The following is a 15678-nucleotide window of genomic DNA, read 5'->3' as shown; positions in this document are numbered from 1 at the left end:
AAGTCACATGTTAAAATGATCAGTAGATCATGGGCTTTCTATCGATATATTATACATCCCCATAAGAGGATGATAAAAAATTCGATTTTCCCACTGTGCACCCCCTAGTGATAGCGAACTGCTGGAGGAGTTCTCAGCCGCCTCGACACAGTGGGCGCCGTGTAAGTTTGGCGAGTTCTTCACGCTCTATTTATCATCTTCAATCAGTTCTTTGTTATCTTAATCTGGACACTAATCAAAGAATATATTTGAAGCTGCTAAGTACCAGATTTATTTATTATTAAAAGAAAGTCAGTTTCCCTAACCTGCCAGGCTCGGCAACCTGTGTAGAAAACCTGAGTCAGGGTCTGAAAGATCTTAGACACTTTGATCCTGACTCAGGTTTTCTACACAGGTAAACGTTAGGGACTGGGCTCGCCAACCTGTGTAGAAAACCTGAGTCAGGATCAAATCGTCTAAGATCTTTCAGATCCTGACTCAGGTTTTCTACACAGGTTGCCAAGCCCAGTACCGTTTACTTGTTTTAACTTTGAAGAGCATAAATTCGCTCTTCATAACTATAAGAAACCGCCAAAACAATGTTTTCAGTTCAATTTACAACCAAAAAGTAAATTTTGAGGTAAGTTCCGGAGGAGCTCTCCGCAGAAATTCTATAGATAAAATCTAGCATAAAAGCTTACATTATATTTTATGAAAAAGGAATTTCAATTTTTTTACTTTATTTCGAATTGATAAGAGCGAGGGGCATTTTTATGCGGATTTGACGAAGGAAAGAGCCTGGACGATGCTTTGATCGCGCTTCGCAGCTTCGAGGAATTCTTCTTTTGAAAGTTCGCCGTTTCCATCCTGAAATAAACTTGTTAGACAGACGCCTATTTAGAAGCTTGAAGAGCGGCTTGTATATTTGGAGAAAAGCCGAGAAAAGCCAAAGTTGTACTTTAAATTGTTTTAACGTGATTTCAACAATGGGATTCGTTTAACGTCCTAGTCAAGTTAAGCTCAACGTTTAGGTTTCCGCTTATGGAGATAAGATAACGAAAGCGAAACTCCTCCGTTCTGCGGAAAATGCCAGAAGAGCTATCTTCCCAAAACTTCGACTTTTTATATGCACCGTGTCTCTTGATCTTGACCGGAGTAAATTTATCACCAAATCACGCGGAGTCATAAATATTTTATACCACATTGTCAATCAAATGCTTACCGTGTCCATGAGATCAAAAATCTTCGCCACCCTTTCTTTAGCATCCTGCTCAGCATTTTCATCGCCAGCCATTGAAATCATCGCTTTAACAATTTGCACCATTTCTTCTCGATCGATGGTGCCATTGTCGTCCAAATCGTAAACTTTGAAAGCCTAAAATAGCAAAAAGTAATCTTGAGCTGCATTTATGTCGAAATATCTTACCCATTCGAGTTTCTCCTCCATTGTTCCCTTCGAAGTGATGGACAAGGCAGTGAGGAACTCGTCGAATTCGATAGTTCCGTCGCCATTTACATCGAAGACCTGAAAGTAACAGGTGAAAGGTGAAATAGCTGATTCGTCAAAAGCCATAAATTTCGGCGCTGGTAATAAATCAACTCCAAATCGGGGCTAATACGTTCCAATGGAACTTGTGGCCGTGTCTGGACATCAAGCGCCCTTATGACGACAGGCCTACGTCAATTGAGATTGGGGTTTTATGAGTTTGACCAATATGAGTACCTGGAAGACCATGTGGGCGAATTCGCCAGCATTTCCCTTTGGAAAGAAGCCCGCGTAGATGTCCGTGAAGTCGTTTCTGCTGAGCTCACCAGATGGACAATCCTGAACGTTTCATTTATAATAGCATGTGACATTTATGGACAACTACGAAATTTTCAGAAAATCTACAATGTATGCTCAGAAGGGTAAATTTACGAAATTCATGGTTGCAATCCTTGCTTATTACAAGAGCTCAAATACAGAAATAAAGAGCGGTTGTTGCTGACTAGGAAAAAAGCATGCTAATCGCGATGCTATCAGGCATCAGTTCGTGTCGTACCTGGATAAAGCCCTTGTACCATCTGAGAATCTCGGCTTTTGTGAATTTAGTGTTTGCTTCGAGCTTCTTGATCTCGGCCTTGGAAAGTTTCGACTTGCTACCTCCCATTTCTCTCTGCTTCTTCTCTTGTTTTTCAAAAAAAATATAACAAAAAACGCTTTGAAGTGGGCGTGGTTTTTCTACTAGTATCCCTAGAAGAAAACCTTTAAAGCTCCAGTGAAATAAAACTCACTAGTGCCCTGTCCGAATTCAAAAGAACTCTGAGGGTTTCTCTCTCAACGAAGAATGAATGAGATAACATTAGTTTGATCGACTTTTATATGGCGTCCCAGCGAAGGGTCATAAAACCCATGAGCCCAGACGTAAAGTCGATTCCGTTATATATTTAGGTCAGGACGTAAAATCTTGAGATGATCAATCTCGTAAAGGGTGTAATTAAAATCATTCTTCCGGGGAGTTCCTCCTCCGCTGATTCTGTTACATCTTTTTGAGCAAACTTTAGTTTGTCGAAAAACTAGAATTTTCTGAAATGCCGTTCATCATCGAACGAAGTAACCAAGGCTAGACGCAATCTACCTCTGTCTAACCAACGTTCGGCGTAGATTATGAAGTCTAATCTCCATGAAAAAGCCCAGTTCACAGAGGTTTAAAATGGTAGATCAAGAAAGTAGACAGTATTTCTAACAGTTGCTAAATTGCCAGTTGCAATTCGATTGGCATTTCGAAAATGCGGCGATTGTGCAATTACGAGTGCAGGAATAAATTCTTCGCCGGAAAATGCTGCTTACGATTACAGTAACATAATCAAGAGGTACAATGCTGAGGAAATAACACTCGCCGGTTTATTCGCGCTCGACTTGCGCTCAATACAGAGTGAGATAATGGCAGTGAATTCAGAGCGGCCCTGGACATCATCCAGAAAAGAGCTTACCCAATATTTGTCTGAATAGACAATACAGAGATAAACTAGAAACCCGTTATATTGGCACCTGGCCACGCTAAGTGTACTCTCTAGGAACGGAAATGCGCGGATTTTAATAAAAAAAACGCTCAATCATTCCGTTATTTTACGAACGGAAAAGTTCAGCAACACAAAGTATACAGAACAACTTCAAAAGTGACGCGACCCTTGTTTGAATACTTAAATCAACGATACATAAGTCGTCAAGGGTTCTTTCTGGGGTGACGTGAAGCCTGAAAACGTCAGCCACTTGACCCGGATGAGACGAGCCCTGCGTGCCATCAGAGGGGTCTTCTCATCTAACGCCTTCGTTCAACAATCTCTCTTTAGATCAAAGTCGCCGCGCTACTGTATCGTACACATGATACAAATTCTTCCAGACCTCCGATAGCTTCAGAAGCTTTTGAATGCCAATTTGCGCAAAAAGAAAATCAACAATTCTTATCTGACTAAGTGTTCAACGCATGAACTCCGGGTAAGCGAGTAAACGTAATTAGGAAAAGATCTATTTATTATCCGTATGTATCCGTTTTGAACATGTAAGATGGACGAAGATGAAGTCACAGTATAAAAGGTATTCATTGCTGCACGCATTGGCTACTCATGTGTGCCAGTAGCTCAGTATCTTGGCGAACATGCTGCCTCAGGTATTCAGTGTTTTCCTGAAATAACCGTCAATGAAATGACGATGAAGATCGAAAATACCTCGACATGCTCCACCATTCCATTTGAAGAATCCTTAGAGTTGTACGAGTCGGACTGAGACTCGTCTACAGGCTGCCAGAGCTTGATTTCATTATCGATGCCGGACGTAGCAATTGAGGTCAATTTGGGATTTGGTTGAACGCAATTTAGAATATTTTCATCCCCCTTAATACTATTTGTATTTGCTTCAAAGGCCTTATTAGCCGCGATAATATACAATTGTCTGAAATCAATCAAAGCTTTCAAAAAAGTGCGCTTCCGTTTCAGTTTTCTTCTTTTTTGTTTAATCGCGGCTGGCTTTTCAAAATTAAATCACAAACCTTCGCGATGAAAAGTAATTTTCCGTCGCGTCGCCAAACAAATAAATTGCCACAATCGGAGCCCGCCGCGATGAATTCACTTCCGAGAAAGCTGGCTTCTTTTATGTCAGTTTGGCAGTTGTAGTGGCCGACAAATCGATTCTGTTCAACGTAATTATGCGCGCGGAAAATCGCAGATTATTACCTTGTAGTCCAGCCAGATCGGGGCCGAGCCATCCTCCTCCTCTTCCTCGTCATCTGGAATGTCGTCCAGCACTTTTAAAATTCCCTAGCGAGAGTAAATTAATCTTTATTGCGGCTCGAGTAATTTATTACGTCTAGTATTTTTCTCGATGCAGCAACTTCTTTCTTGTCGGAATTTTGAACATCATACTCGAGCAGTTTTTCTGCCTCAGCTTTCGCTGCTAATAAATCGATGTTTCTGAGAAGCTTGATTGCGCGAATTCTAGCTTTGCGATATTTTGAGCATTTCTTCAAAGCGCGCTGGCAGAACAAGAAACTCTCGTACTGAAAAATGCTTGTTATTACTTGATTGAAGGCGCAATTCACCTTGTCGCCGATGATTTTCCGGTTCATCAGAGCACTTGCAGCGTTGTTTAATAAAACTGGATGGCCGGGACAGATCCGTAATGCGTCGAGATAAGTCTGATACGCGCCGAAAAACTGCGTCTCGGAGAACAAATAATTCCCCTCCCTTTTCAGTTCATCTGCTTTTTCTGGCAGTAAGGGAGGCTCCTCTGGCGATGAATCAAAGTCGGGGAGCTTGAGACTCGTCAGAGTTGGGTTTTTGACATCATAGAGGTAAACGTACTCAGACCCCATATTCGCAAGAAGCTCGCTTCCATCTTGTGAGAAAGTAACATGCGTCACCGAGTAATTTCCTCGATCGCGATCACAATGCCCGGGAAAGTACATTTTGCCGAACATGAGCTTCACCGTTGGCTCCTTGTCGAAGCGAACGTCGAAGATGCGAACGAGCCCGCCACCGGAACCGACAGCGACCATGTTCGTCCTTTTGTGGTAATCGATCGACTTCACTTCGGTAATGTTTGCAGCGCGGGGCAAGTTAGAAGAGGAGATCGAAAAAACTAAAATAAATGAGACGTGCACTTCCAGCTAGTCGTACTTGGGTAGCTGGCGCCAACGCGAACGTCCGACAACTGAACAGTGCCATCTTCGACAGCAGAGAGGAAAACGTAGTTGTCCACGACCGAGACTTTCTTGACGCGGTTTTCGAAGGACTTCGTGTAGCACACTTCCTGGGTTGTAAGATCAGTCACGTGGACGTGATGATCTGCTGCGCCGGAGACGATCTTGCTCTGGTTGTCGAAGAAACGAGTGGCAAAGATGTTCCTTGTGTGGGGAGTTTTGATGGAAGTGATCGGGGATACTATGTTTCTGACTGAGATTGGCTGGTCTATCGGCGAGATCAAAATTGGTTGCTAAGTGATTCAATTTTTCCCAAATTTATGATGATTCTGAACTCTCACTCTAAATTAGCTGGTTCTTCTGCGGATCGTCGGAACGGTTTACCGACCGCATGCGGTCGCCAGATTCGAATGTACTGATCATCTGATCCAGAAACAAGAAGAGTGCCGTCCCTGTCCCATTCAATACAGTTCACGCAACCAGTGTGTCCTTCCAAAATAGTCGATATGCCCAGTCTATGGATGAAATCTTCGTTCCAAGACGGGAGAGGCAGTTGTCTCTTGCGGCCATTACGTCTTTCGCGAATAAAATGTTGGATCGAGCGACTCATCCTTTTGCCGCGGAATCGTCACTCCAAACGATCATCTTAATTCTTCAATCAAAAATCTTCATGATTTTGCTTCTTTCTTTATCCGTGATTTAAGTAAAAGAAAATATCTGTTAGTTAGAATGGAGATAATTTTTCACAGAGGTAATAGGATCAAGGCCATCGTTGATGACCATAGATGCAAGAATATCAATCACCAAGTCGATTATTTGCACATTAACGATTTTCAGTAAGTGACTTTTTACAAAAGCAAAGTTGATAATTTGAAGCGGAAAATAAATCAACCAGTCGAGAAACCAGAGCGACCCAATTTCTGAGATAAGTTCTGCGTGCGACAAATTATGATTCAGCACCTGAATATCTTGAGGAAACAGCGAAGATGCTCAGTTGTATACCTTGTTGTCATGAATGATGTGAAAGGGAATGAGGAAAATGGCGTGCACTGCAGGTAGGAAGAGAGTATCAATGAGGGCTGAGGTGAAAGGCGCTTTTTTGAGATGAAAGTCTGATAAGAAAAATTAAAGCTGTTTCTCGGTCGAAATATCTACCCAAGAATGAAAACCAAGCCGAATACCAAATTCCCAAAGGAACAGCCGCAATGGCCATATTTTTCATTCTCCGCTGGTCTAGGTCTTCAGTAGACCTATTCCAAATGCTCTGCGCCAGGGCATCGGCGATATAAGTGATGCCGAAGCAAGTGACGATGGATTTGCCGAGGTCGGGAAAGAGCTCGATGCGCGCTAGAGGCAGTCTCGATTTGTGAGCGTCAAGATTGATCCGATAGTGGATGCGAATGGGCAACTCAGTGTTTATTCGACGGGTTTTCAAATGCGTCCCTCGCCATAAAACTTGCGTCCGATACATAAAACTTCTACAAGAAAAACACGTCTCTTTTTGTATAAAAATATTGTTTTATTCTGTTAAAATAACAATCTTGACACAGTGTAATGTAAAAAAGAAGAAACTATAGATGGAAGTAGCTCTACGAAGCTGGTTTTTAGAGGTTTAGTATTCGTACATCTTCACCAAATGGAGGTTCTTGTAACACTCGCGCTCCTTGTTGAAGTAGTTCCATGTTCCGTCCTTTCGGAGAAGCTTTTTGATCATGCCAGAGGGCCATCGGCAGACCTAACGAATGGTTTAAAAAGAAGACGAAGAAGAACTCACTTCTCCGTTAGGATGAACAGCCTTGTATTCTATTTCGTCTCTATACTGAGCAGCTTGGAATCTAAAGTTGTCCTCGACGCTTTCATCCCACAATTTCGCCCGAGAGACTTTCTTTGCTGGTGGCACTTTTGGATTGCTGGCCATGCGAGCAGGTGGAGTTGGGCCCTCTCCGTGAGCGTAGACGATTTCATTAGCATAAGACATGTTCCTTTTTTGTTCTCCTTCTGAATTATTTTGCGATAAGAAATTATGTTTAACTTTTTTACCGAATGTAATGTGCAAGATTATTAAAAAGAAGAAAACGAAATAAACAGCAAGAAAATGTGGCAGATTCTAGAGATAGGAAAGATTCTAAGGTTAATACTCAGAATTTCTTCGACGTTCTTTTGCAGCTTGAAATTTCGGGTTGAAGCAAGAATTGTAGCCCCGTTTTCGCTCGTCCATTTCCTCAACTGGCTCTTCTGGCTCTTTCTTTACAACGCCGTTGATTTTGTCAAAAAGGTCTTGGCTAAAAATCAAAAATAAAAGTATCGCTTTAGATCTGAAACTCACGTTTTCGCGCGCTCTCGCTGAATTCGTTTATCCGCTTTGGCTCTGAGCATCGCTATCAACGATGCGGAGCTGGAAGATGAGCTTGAGGATGAGGGTTCTGTAGGTCTGATGGAGGTCTTCCTTCTTCTTGGAGACTCTCTCCTCGATTTCTTGCTCTTCTTTTTCTTTGACCTGGATTCGGAAATGAACTCTGGAGATGGTGATCTTTCTGTTTTATAAGTTCGATTTCTCGAACGAGATCGAGAACGGGATCTTCTGCTCTTTTTGCTTTTCCTTGCTTTTGTTTCGGAAACAAACTCTGGGGAAGACGACGATCTCTCTCGTTTGTACGATCGATCCGGTATCGAGTCTAAAGATCTGGATCTTGAACGCGATCTTTTTCGCTTCTTTTCTTCTTTTGTTCGACGCTCTTTTTTGGACTTTTTTGATTTTTTAGATCTTGGAGCAAGGTCTCGAATTTGGTGTGATCCGCTGTGCACGAAAATATGTCCCCTGAAAAGGCGCACAAAAAGATGTGCGCAGGTTTATTCGATCACAGAGGAACTGTGATCGAGGCTCGATCACAGAGTAGAAATTAAGGCTTATTTGGATCACAGATTTTCTGTGATCCAGAATTTCTTTGGCCTGCCACATGAATTTATCACTGAATTTCATTAGGAAAACTATTCATCCCAGGGCCGGATGATAGGAATTTTCGATAACGCGGCTGCGACCTCAGAAATGATTCATCAATCCCTCATAATGAAAGCCTGAATTCCCATCCCTAACATTTGGATCACACGAATTTTGTGATTGAGAGCTGTGATCGGCCACAGCAAATTTGGCGGTGTGCTCGACTGAATCACAGCCTTTTCTGTGATCCGCGAATCCTGCGCACAACATTTTGTGCGCCATTTCAGGGACTCATTTTAGCGCACAGCGGGTCAGGGTTTGAAAAGTCACAAATCTTGACTGAGCATGAGCACGGCTGAGCACGGAGAGCTCAAATTTTGGCTGAGCCTGAGCAGGATTGAGCATCCGCGTGCTCAAATTTGCTGAGCCTGAGCACGACTGAGCATTTGCTTGCTCAAATAAAGCTGAGCCTGAGCATGATTGAGCACCCGCCTGCTCAAATTTCACTGAGCCTGAGCACGCTGAGCATGCTCAATGCTCATGCTCAGTGCTCAGAGCATGCTCAAGCAATCTTGCTCCATAAAAGAACACTAAAAATAAAATTTTCAATGAGAACCATAAATAACCAGGATAATATCAATTTTTTTAAACTATGGGTGTGGGTGGGGTTGGGGACAAAACTGAGATAGATCAACTCAGATTTTAGGGAGCTTGAGCACGGCTGAGCGCGCGAATGCTCAGATTTTATTGAGCTTGAGCACGGCTGAGCACGACACGCTGGAATTTCCGTTGAGCTTGAGCACGCTGAGCATGCTCAGTGCTCATGCTCAGTGCTCTGAGCATGCTCATGCTCAGACTTTTCAAACCCTGCAGCGGGTCACACCAAATCCGAGACCTTGTCTTGGAGGAGAAAACGATAGTTTTTCTCGCTTCACTTCTTCTTCGTACGCGATTCTCAGGAAATTGTCTTCTGGTGCTCGCAGCGGTATGAGGTCATCTTTCTTTTTCGGCGCAGCCCATTTCATTTCTTTGGCGAATTTTGCGAGAGGATCTTCGTTTGTCTTACGAATCTCATCCTTTGCGAAGCGTTCTTCGTCTTTTGCCTTTTTGGTTTGTTCAACGCCACGCTGTGTTGCATACCAAGGACTGTCGTTTTCAAGAACGGTTTCACCAAGATACGTGAGGAAGCCTTCTTTCCGCAGTCGCTTGTCCTCATCTTGCTGATCCTCAATTTGCTTGTCGACGTTTTTCAAGTCTTTTAGATCAGTGACTTTGAAGAGATTGAGCGGCTCATTTGAGCTTGTTGTCGCTACAGCTGTCGAGTCGCTCTTTGATGCCTTTGCCCTAAATTGCCCGGTTAATTTGCCCTTTTTTAACGCCGGAACGCATATACGACCCATTTTTGGGTAATACGATTTTGCTCATCAAAAAAACCCATATTATATTTGATATACGCATATAATATGACCACGCTCAAGTTATATTTTTGTAGCTTAGAGCCCGGTTATAATATATAAACCCGGATTTTTATTCTCTTTATGCCCAAATCGCGACAATATTGGGTTAAAAAACGGTCAGAAATTGGCAAAAATGGCCATGCGTTCCGGGGTTAACTGAACTTTGGTTGAACTGTAATTTTCTTACCTAAGGCGATCGAGCTTTGATTCAAACTCTACTAGATTTTTCCTGTCATCCTCTTTTTGCTGCCTTTCTCGTTCTTCTCGCTGGTCTTTTCGGACGCGCTCGATGTTATGTCGTCTCAGAACGTGCCACGATTTCTGCTGCAGAATATTCAAACCAGACGCACCACCCATCTTCTACCGATTTTGATTTCTACAAAAAAAGGCTTTCAGTGACGAATAATTTAATAAATAGCAAAGATAGTTTATTTCACCGGTCGTTTGACCCTCTTCACTTGACTCCACAAAATATGTAAATTCATAATAACACAGCGTACAGAAATAGTATTTAGCAGACATTCTAGTGTTCAAATAGAAAAGTACTCTTTTCAGGATTGCTGTTTCTTCAGCCACTTATCGTGCTTGGACTTTTGTGCGTTTAGCTCTTTCGTCAGTTTTTTCAACGCGGATTTGGGAATTTCTTCCTCTTCGCCACTAAAAATTTCAACGATGAAATCGCGAAAACTGCGGAAAGTCACCTTTCTGGATTTTTCCTATGCGTCGGAAGACCAGCATCGTTCCATTGCGTGTACAACTTCAAATGTTCTTCTTTTTTGAACCAATCTGTTGGTGGAATCGACGCGATCTTGTCCTTTTCAGCTTCTTCTCGGGCTTTTTCTCGGCTTGGGCGCGTTTCTGCTCTTCTTTCTTTCGTTTTTCTTCTTCCTTGGCAGCACGATCAGCGAGTAACTGTTCTAGCACGAAATATGAAACGAGAAAATGCATGTTTAGTACCTCTGTTGCCAAGTTTAATAATAGGCTTTCCAGTTTCGTCCATCTTATCCTCCAATCTGACACCCAAATCGACAAGCTTCATGTCCCGCAAATCGTCGCACATTTGCATGAGCTTCTTCGAAAGATCGGAGTTATCTCCCCGCGTCGTATTTCGAATTTCTTGTCTGAAGAGAGCAATTTATGCTAAATTATGCAGAAGAAAGGGCACCTGAATTGAGCTAAACACTGAAGATAAGGAGCGACAAGCTGGTCCATATTCTGATTCTGGGCTTGGCCTTCCGCGGGGAAGCCGATTCGCTCATCACTGTTCATGCAGCCGAAGCATTTCAGGATTTTAGTAACGTAAGCTCCTACATTTCTGAACAAAAATCAACCCCAATTTAAGAATTATTCATATTTTACCTAAGAAGTTTAAAATCAGGATTTTCTTGTTTCGCCAAATATTTATTCGTCGACGAAACAATATCTCTCAGGGCCATGCAAGCACCATGCGTATTCAAATTATCACATAATTTAGCATGGACATCATTTTGAGCCGCTTGGAAATCGGCGAAGAGCTCTTTCTCCGGCGCTCCCCATTTTTTCAGGATCCCGTCATCGTTCAAAAGAGCGGCTTTAATATTGGCAAAGAACTCGGAAATGGACTTTTCATATTGCACAGCGTCGGCGAGGGTGTTGTCTGAGTAGTCAAGGGTTTTATCCCAAGCGTGGAGAAGGAAAGAAAGTCGAATTTGACGGGCAGAGTTTTTCTTCAGCGCATCTAAATAAGACACTTTTCAGAAAATGCAAAATTAACTCGGGCACCTTTGATAGTAATAAAGTTCTTCAACGATTTGGACATTTTGCAGCCAGCGATTGTTAAATGGCCAGTGTGTAAAAAGTACTGGACCCAGTTGTCATTTCCCCAGCAGGCTTCAGATTGCGCCAGCTCATTGTCATGGTGCGGGAATTTGAGATCGACTCCCCCGGAGTGAATGTCCATCGTTTTGCCCATAATGTCAGACGCCATTACCGAACACTCAATGTGCCATCCCGGGCGACCTTTTCCCCAAGGCGAGTCCCACGATGGCTCGCCGGGCTTCGAGTTTTTCCAAAGAGCGAAGTCAGATTCTGATCGCTTCTCACTACCAGAGGCAGCCAATGACCCTAAAAATGACGATGACGCTTCTGAATTCTAATTCAACACATACCTTCTCCTTCAGCTAGACCCGCTGCGATGGCATCTTTATTACCGACAGCTTCAGGAACCAATTTTGCATAATAATGATTTGAACTGTTGTTATAATGATCCACCATGAAGTAAACTGATCCATTGGATTCGTAAGCGTATCCTTGGTCGATGATTTTCTGAACGAAGTCGACAATTTCCGGCACGTACTCTGACACGCGAGTTAGGCAATCAGGATCTTCAATGTTCAGCGCTTGCATGTCCTCGAAGTACTTTTTCTCCCAGAATCGAGGGAGAGCATCGAAGATCGAATTGTCAGTAACAGAAGAGCCTTTCATTTGGTTCCCAATCCGACCTCACTTTTTAACGGATGAACGGAAAAAGGATGATGAACGTTTCCTAATTGTTTATCGAGATAATCAGAGATGGAGTCGACGCAAGTGTCCAAAACTTTCTCGATGGACTCGAAATTCTCAACTGAGTTGCGCGCTGCTGTCAAGTGGTTATTGTACATTGTTTTCTTATCAGGATCTGTTTCTTCTTCAAACTTCGCTTGGAAACGTTCGATTCCTTTGTTCGCATGCTCAATTACTTCGTCCTATTGAAAGGTGAAGAGAGCAAGGAAAAGGGAAATCACCTTAGAAGGGCTGGAGTTTTTCCAGTTCTGAAACAGATGTTGCTGTCGAGCTCGTTTGATAATCTTGTCGTCGATGTCAGTGATGTTGATTTGGTAGAACACGTCGTAGCCGAAGTAATCTCGAAGAATTCGGCGAATGATATCGAAAGAGACGTACGATCTTGAGAATGAATATTTAGTACAATAACGATGAATTTTTCAATAGCAATCTGTTACCTAGCGTGACCCATGTGTGAGTGATCATAAACAGTCGGTCCGCATGAGTACCATTTGACAGTTTTTCCGTTAGCAGGTCGGAATTCATCTTTATTCCTCGTCAGGGAATTGTTGACCTTGAGCTTCGGAGTGTTGTCCTCCGGCATGGTCCACTGCCATCGTTCACGAGCGATTTTCTCCATTCTAGCGGTGTAGAAGATAAATCGGCTCTGCTGGAAATGAAACCGATTCACGCCCGAACGTCTTAAAATCATTCTGATAAACAATCATCAAAACAAACGCACCCTTACAGAAAGAATTACTCTTGAACTTGGACTCTGAGTTTTTCAATGAAAGAAGGACCAGAAGATTTATTTCTCGATTTTATTTCTGATACAGAGGAAGGAAATGCTACGGGCAGGTCAGGAATGAGGGAACATTTCGTCATAAAATGTTGGTGAGCCAATCGAACGTGGAGAAACGCGCCCCCGAGTCGTTGATGTTCCAAATTTTGGAGATCGTTGTATCGCAGCCAATTTATACAAGATTTAGAAAAATGCTGATGATAGATTAGCCCCGTTGAGGCTTGCCGAGCGAGTGATAATAGTTCCGAAAGGAAACCTATCTGGATATCCAAGAGAGAAATTGATAAGTTCATCTCATTATCACATTCGAAATTTCAATTTGCAGATTCAATTTGCAGAGAATCTGTCAAATTCTCATTTCAGTGTTAACTTAAAATGTACCATAAAATCATACTAACAGGGGGTCATTTCATTTAGTTAGCCTGAAATTCAGACTGTGAATCAGCTAAACAATAGTCAATTGTCAATAGTAGATATCCGGTCCCAAGAGGGGCAAGCACTTATAATATGGCCGTCCCCATCCAAGACTTGTCCATCATTATCGCCCTGGAAATTTGTCCGTAATCGCTTCAAAAACTTCCTTACCTTGCACCAGATGTAATTGTCAATCGTCAGTGTAACTAGCCCCATCAGCGATGCTAGAAATCATTACTCACTCTTTCATAATTTTTCTTTTTATTTACCAACGATGAATAAGGCGATGAGAAAGAGGAAGAAAATTGCGCTGTCCATCTCTTGGCTGATAGGGGTCCCTCTTTTGTACACACGAAACAAAAATGAAATGTCATAACGCTCAGAGCTGAGATTAATTATTAATGCACTGTGCGTGTCAATCTCAGCCTGCACTAATCAACGCATGCTACTGATATCCTGCTGTTACTCGATAGAGAAAACTGTTGTCAAAAACGGTTTATATGCGAGTATGCTGAATTATTGAAAAGGGGAGTTCTTTTTGATTTTTTATTTGCACAATGTAAATTTTAACAAAATGGTGTTGCTGTATCAAAGAACTGAAATCACAAATTTATACAAGATTGAACTTTCGAGGAAATTATGATAAACACGATGAAGTAAAGTTGCACATGTTAAATTGTACTAAAAGTTAGGAGAAAAGGGCAATCAGCCGGATTGTTTCAATTTCTAGTTGGAGAGAAGAGGGGATTCATAGAGCAGTGTGTAGCAGTTACTGTAATGGTGCTATTCTTTAGTAAGTTGAGTTTCGAGAGTTCTTGCGCTGCTTTCGCATGGGAGAGGCGCGTTCCTTCATGGAGGATTCGGACATTTTTCGCCCAGTCTTCGGCAGTTTTTCTTTGATTTCAAACTTGTCTTCCATGTCTTCAATCCAGGACTGGTTCACGACGATCTCGTGGGAGAGGAACTTCGTCTGCTTGAGCGTCTGTTCGAAGAGCTTCTTGAAACGCTCGTAGTCCAAAAGATGATTGAAGTGCCTTTGGAACAGCTGGGCAAAACTGGCGTAGCATGTGTCAAAGTCCAAGATGTCGACTGTGCAGGGATTGTAGTAAAATTCGCCAAGCGCACTTGATTTGGCAAAACTAGCGGCATCGTAGACGAAGAGCAAAAATCCCGGGAACTTCTGGTCGAAGTAGGAATAGTAATCTTGGACGGCGGCCACGTGATCGAGGTTTTTGTGGTTGAAGACTTTTTGACGAAGCTCGAGCGGTTGCTGATCGTAGTGGGTTCGGAAATTTCGGATGAGAGCGAGAAGATCAAGAGGGCCGGATTTCTGAATGAATTATTGAGAAAATTGAAGGTTTACGAATTCTTTATTTATTCTAAAAATAGTTAATTGCTCACCTTGTATTGTTTGAACTGTTTCTGTCGATTTTTCATGTCTTTCACTTTCTCAGGATTGACCAGGTGCGAATAGAGGTCGTTTCCGAGGACGCTCTTGCTGAGCCAGAGGTCTTTTCCGATTATGATATCGCTGTACTCCTGGAGGATTGTTTTGATGATTTGAAATCGTTGGGCTTCTGGTGAAAGCTGCTCCCCTTTACTCATTTCCGTCAATGAATCGAAGGTTAGTTTTTCAACTGCTGCGGCGAGGAATGCATTTAGTTCGCGAATTGAGAGTTCGAAGGCGGTAATGACGGGGTTGTAGAAGATTCGCTGGAGAAGATTCCAGAAGATCGAGGATTGGATGCTTGTCATTCGATTTTGGATCTGTGGAAAGTACGCAAGTGCTTTTTCATACCAGAACTGGGTCCATTGGCTGAGAGGGTTGATCATCTTTTCTAGTGGAAGCTTCTTGAAGAGTGTCTTCTCTGTTCATAAAATTTTATCTCCGAATTTTCGTGTTTTTCGCTTGATTTATTATTGGCGAGTGTGAGCCGCTGGATTTGAGGTGTTCCCTTTTATGCCGACGGAAGGGAAAGCGCGCGGCCATTGGCTCATCCAGAGTCATCACTTCGAGCTCAGAGGAGCCGGGGAGCAATGGCGCCCGCAGCTGGGCGCTCGCTCTCCTTTCTCTGAGACGGATGAGCACGTAACCACTTCGATTATGCGGATGTTGACAAATTTCATAACTACTAATTTTTGTCTGAATTTCCCTTTTTGACGAGTAGTCATAATTATGATTAAAGATCAGCCCAGAGTTGGAGCAACATCTTACGTAATTCGAAAGGGTAAAATTTCTACTCATATTTCGCTAAATTTTTTTGGTTTTGTTCATAAAGCTACTACAATCTGGGCTCAGCAACCTGTAGCAAAGGTGTTTGCGGCTTCCTTAAAAAAATAGCCGCTATGCGGCTTTTCACTTAACATCTTTGAGATCCCGACTCAGGTTTT

The 15678-nt window shown here is 42.6% G+C and overlaps 8 protein-coding genes and 1 long non-coding RNA gene across 10 annotated transcripts in view; all 9 read right to left on the bottom strand.

The window, feature by feature from the left end:
• Positions 1-867, bottom strand: part of LOC145700080 (uncharacterized) — a 48023-nt gene extending 47156 nt beyond the window's left edge. For both annotated transcript variants that reach the window (XM_081777340.1, XM_081777341.1), the window contains exon 1: positions 858-867. The gene's annotated coding sequence lies outside the window, so the exon portion shown is untranslated. The remainder of the gene's footprint in view (positions 1-857) is intronic.
• Positions 689-2293, bottom strand: LOC145700084 (neurocalcin homolog). Its single transcript, XM_081777343.1, has 5 exons — positions 2022-2293; positions 1703-1804; positions 1406-1504; positions 1202-1354; positions 689-846 (listed from the first exon to the last, which is right to left on the bottom strand). Exons 1-5 carry the CDS (start codon positions 2127-2129, stop codon positions 751-753), a joined length of 558 nt encoding a protein of 185 aa, XP_081633469.1. The 5' UTR covers positions 2130-2293; the 3' UTR covers positions 689-750.
• Positions 2294-3489: 1196 nt separating this feature from the next.
• LOC145700792 (WD and tetratricopeptide repeats protein 1-like) lies at positions 3490-5766 on the bottom strand. Its single transcript, XM_081778114.1, has 8 exons — positions 5545-5766; positions 5134-5449; positions 4557-5095; positions 4323-4514; positions 4192-4275; positions 4008-4148; positions 3688-3852; positions 3490-3644 (listed from the first exon to the last, which is right to left on the bottom strand). Exons 1-8 carry the CDS (start codon positions 5764-5766, stop codon positions 3561-3563), a joined length of 1743 nt encoding a protein of 580 aa, XP_081634240.1. The 3' UTR covers positions 3490-3560.
• Positions 5767-5840: 74 nt separating this feature from the next.
• On the bottom strand, positions 5841-6658 carry LOC145696693 (uncharacterized). The gene is made up of 3 exons (XM_081773772.1): positions 6312-6658; positions 6159-6268; positions 5841-6116 (listed from the first exon to the last, which is right to left on the bottom strand). Exons 1-3 carry the CDS (start codon positions 6625-6627, stop codon positions 5877-5879), a joined length of 666 nt encoding a protein of 221 aa, XP_081629898.1. The 5' UTR covers positions 6628-6658; the 3' UTR covers positions 5841-5876.
• Positions 6659-6767: 109 nt separating this feature from the next.
• Positions 6768-7151, bottom strand: LOC145696700 (meiosis-expressed gene 1 protein-like). The gene is made up of 2 exons (XM_081773780.1): positions 6931-7151; positions 6768-6891 (listed from the first exon to the last, which is right to left on the bottom strand). Exons 1-2 carry the CDS (start codon positions 7132-7134, stop codon positions 6769-6771), a joined length of 327 nt encoding a protein of 108 aa, XP_081629906.1. The 5' UTR covers positions 7135-7151; the 3' UTR covers position 6768.
• Positions 7152-7193: 42 nt separating this feature from the next.
• LOC145697444 (uncharacterized) lies at positions 7194-7921 on the bottom strand. Its single transcript, XR_014133878.1, has 2 exons — positions 7483-7921; positions 7194-7438 (listed from the first exon to the last, which is right to left on the bottom strand). It is a non-coding gene; the product is annotated as an uncharacterized LOC145697444 (long non-coding RNA).
• A 1033-nt stretch (positions 7922-8954) lies between these two features.
• LOC145698464 (leukocyte receptor cluster member 1 homolog) lies at positions 8955-9956 on the bottom strand. Its single transcript, XM_081775667.1, has 2 exons — positions 9739-9956; positions 8955-9438 (listed from the first exon to the last, which is right to left on the bottom strand). Exons 1-2 carry the CDS (start codon positions 9906-9908, stop codon positions 8955-8957), a joined length of 654 nt encoding a protein of 217 aa, XP_081631793.1. The 5' UTR covers positions 9909-9956.
• A 143-nt stretch (positions 9957-10099) lies between these two features.
• LOC145700556 (cysteine--tRNA ligase, cytoplasmic-like) lies at positions 10100-12772 on the bottom strand. The gene is given in 11 exon segments (XM_081777847.1): positions 10100-10208; positions 10253-10407; positions 10410-10468; positions 10509-10672; positions 10717-10866; positions 10911-11268; positions 11313-11654; positions 11699-12000; positions 12069-12274; positions 12314-12473; positions 12530-12772. Coding segments are annotated over 11 exon segments (2184 nt in total). The 5' UTR covers positions 12712-12772; the 3' UTR covers positions 10100-10102.
• Positions 12773-14038: 1266 nt separating this feature from the next.
• LOC145696653 (uncharacterized) lies at positions 14039-15463 on the bottom strand. Its single transcript, XM_081773725.1, has 2 exons — positions 14689-15463; positions 14039-14617 (listed from the first exon to the last, which is right to left on the bottom strand). Exons 1-2 carry the CDS (start codon positions 15118-15120, stop codon positions 14078-14080), a joined length of 972 nt encoding a protein of 323 aa, XP_081629851.1. The 5' UTR covers positions 15121-15463; the 3' UTR covers positions 14039-14077.
• Positions 15464-15678: the final 215 nt, after the last annotated feature.

The sequence above is a fragment of the Oikopleura dioica genome, chromosome 2 (assembly GCF_907165135.1).
Source record: "Oikopleura dioica chromosome 2, OKI2018_I68_1.0, whole genome shotgun sequence".
NCBI lineage: Eukaryota > Metazoa > Chordata > Appendicularia > Copelata > Oikopleuridae > Oikopleura > Oikopleura dioica.
The sequence above is the reverse complement of the archived record's forward strand: the minus strand, read 5'-3'. Positions and strand labels throughout refer to the sequence as shown.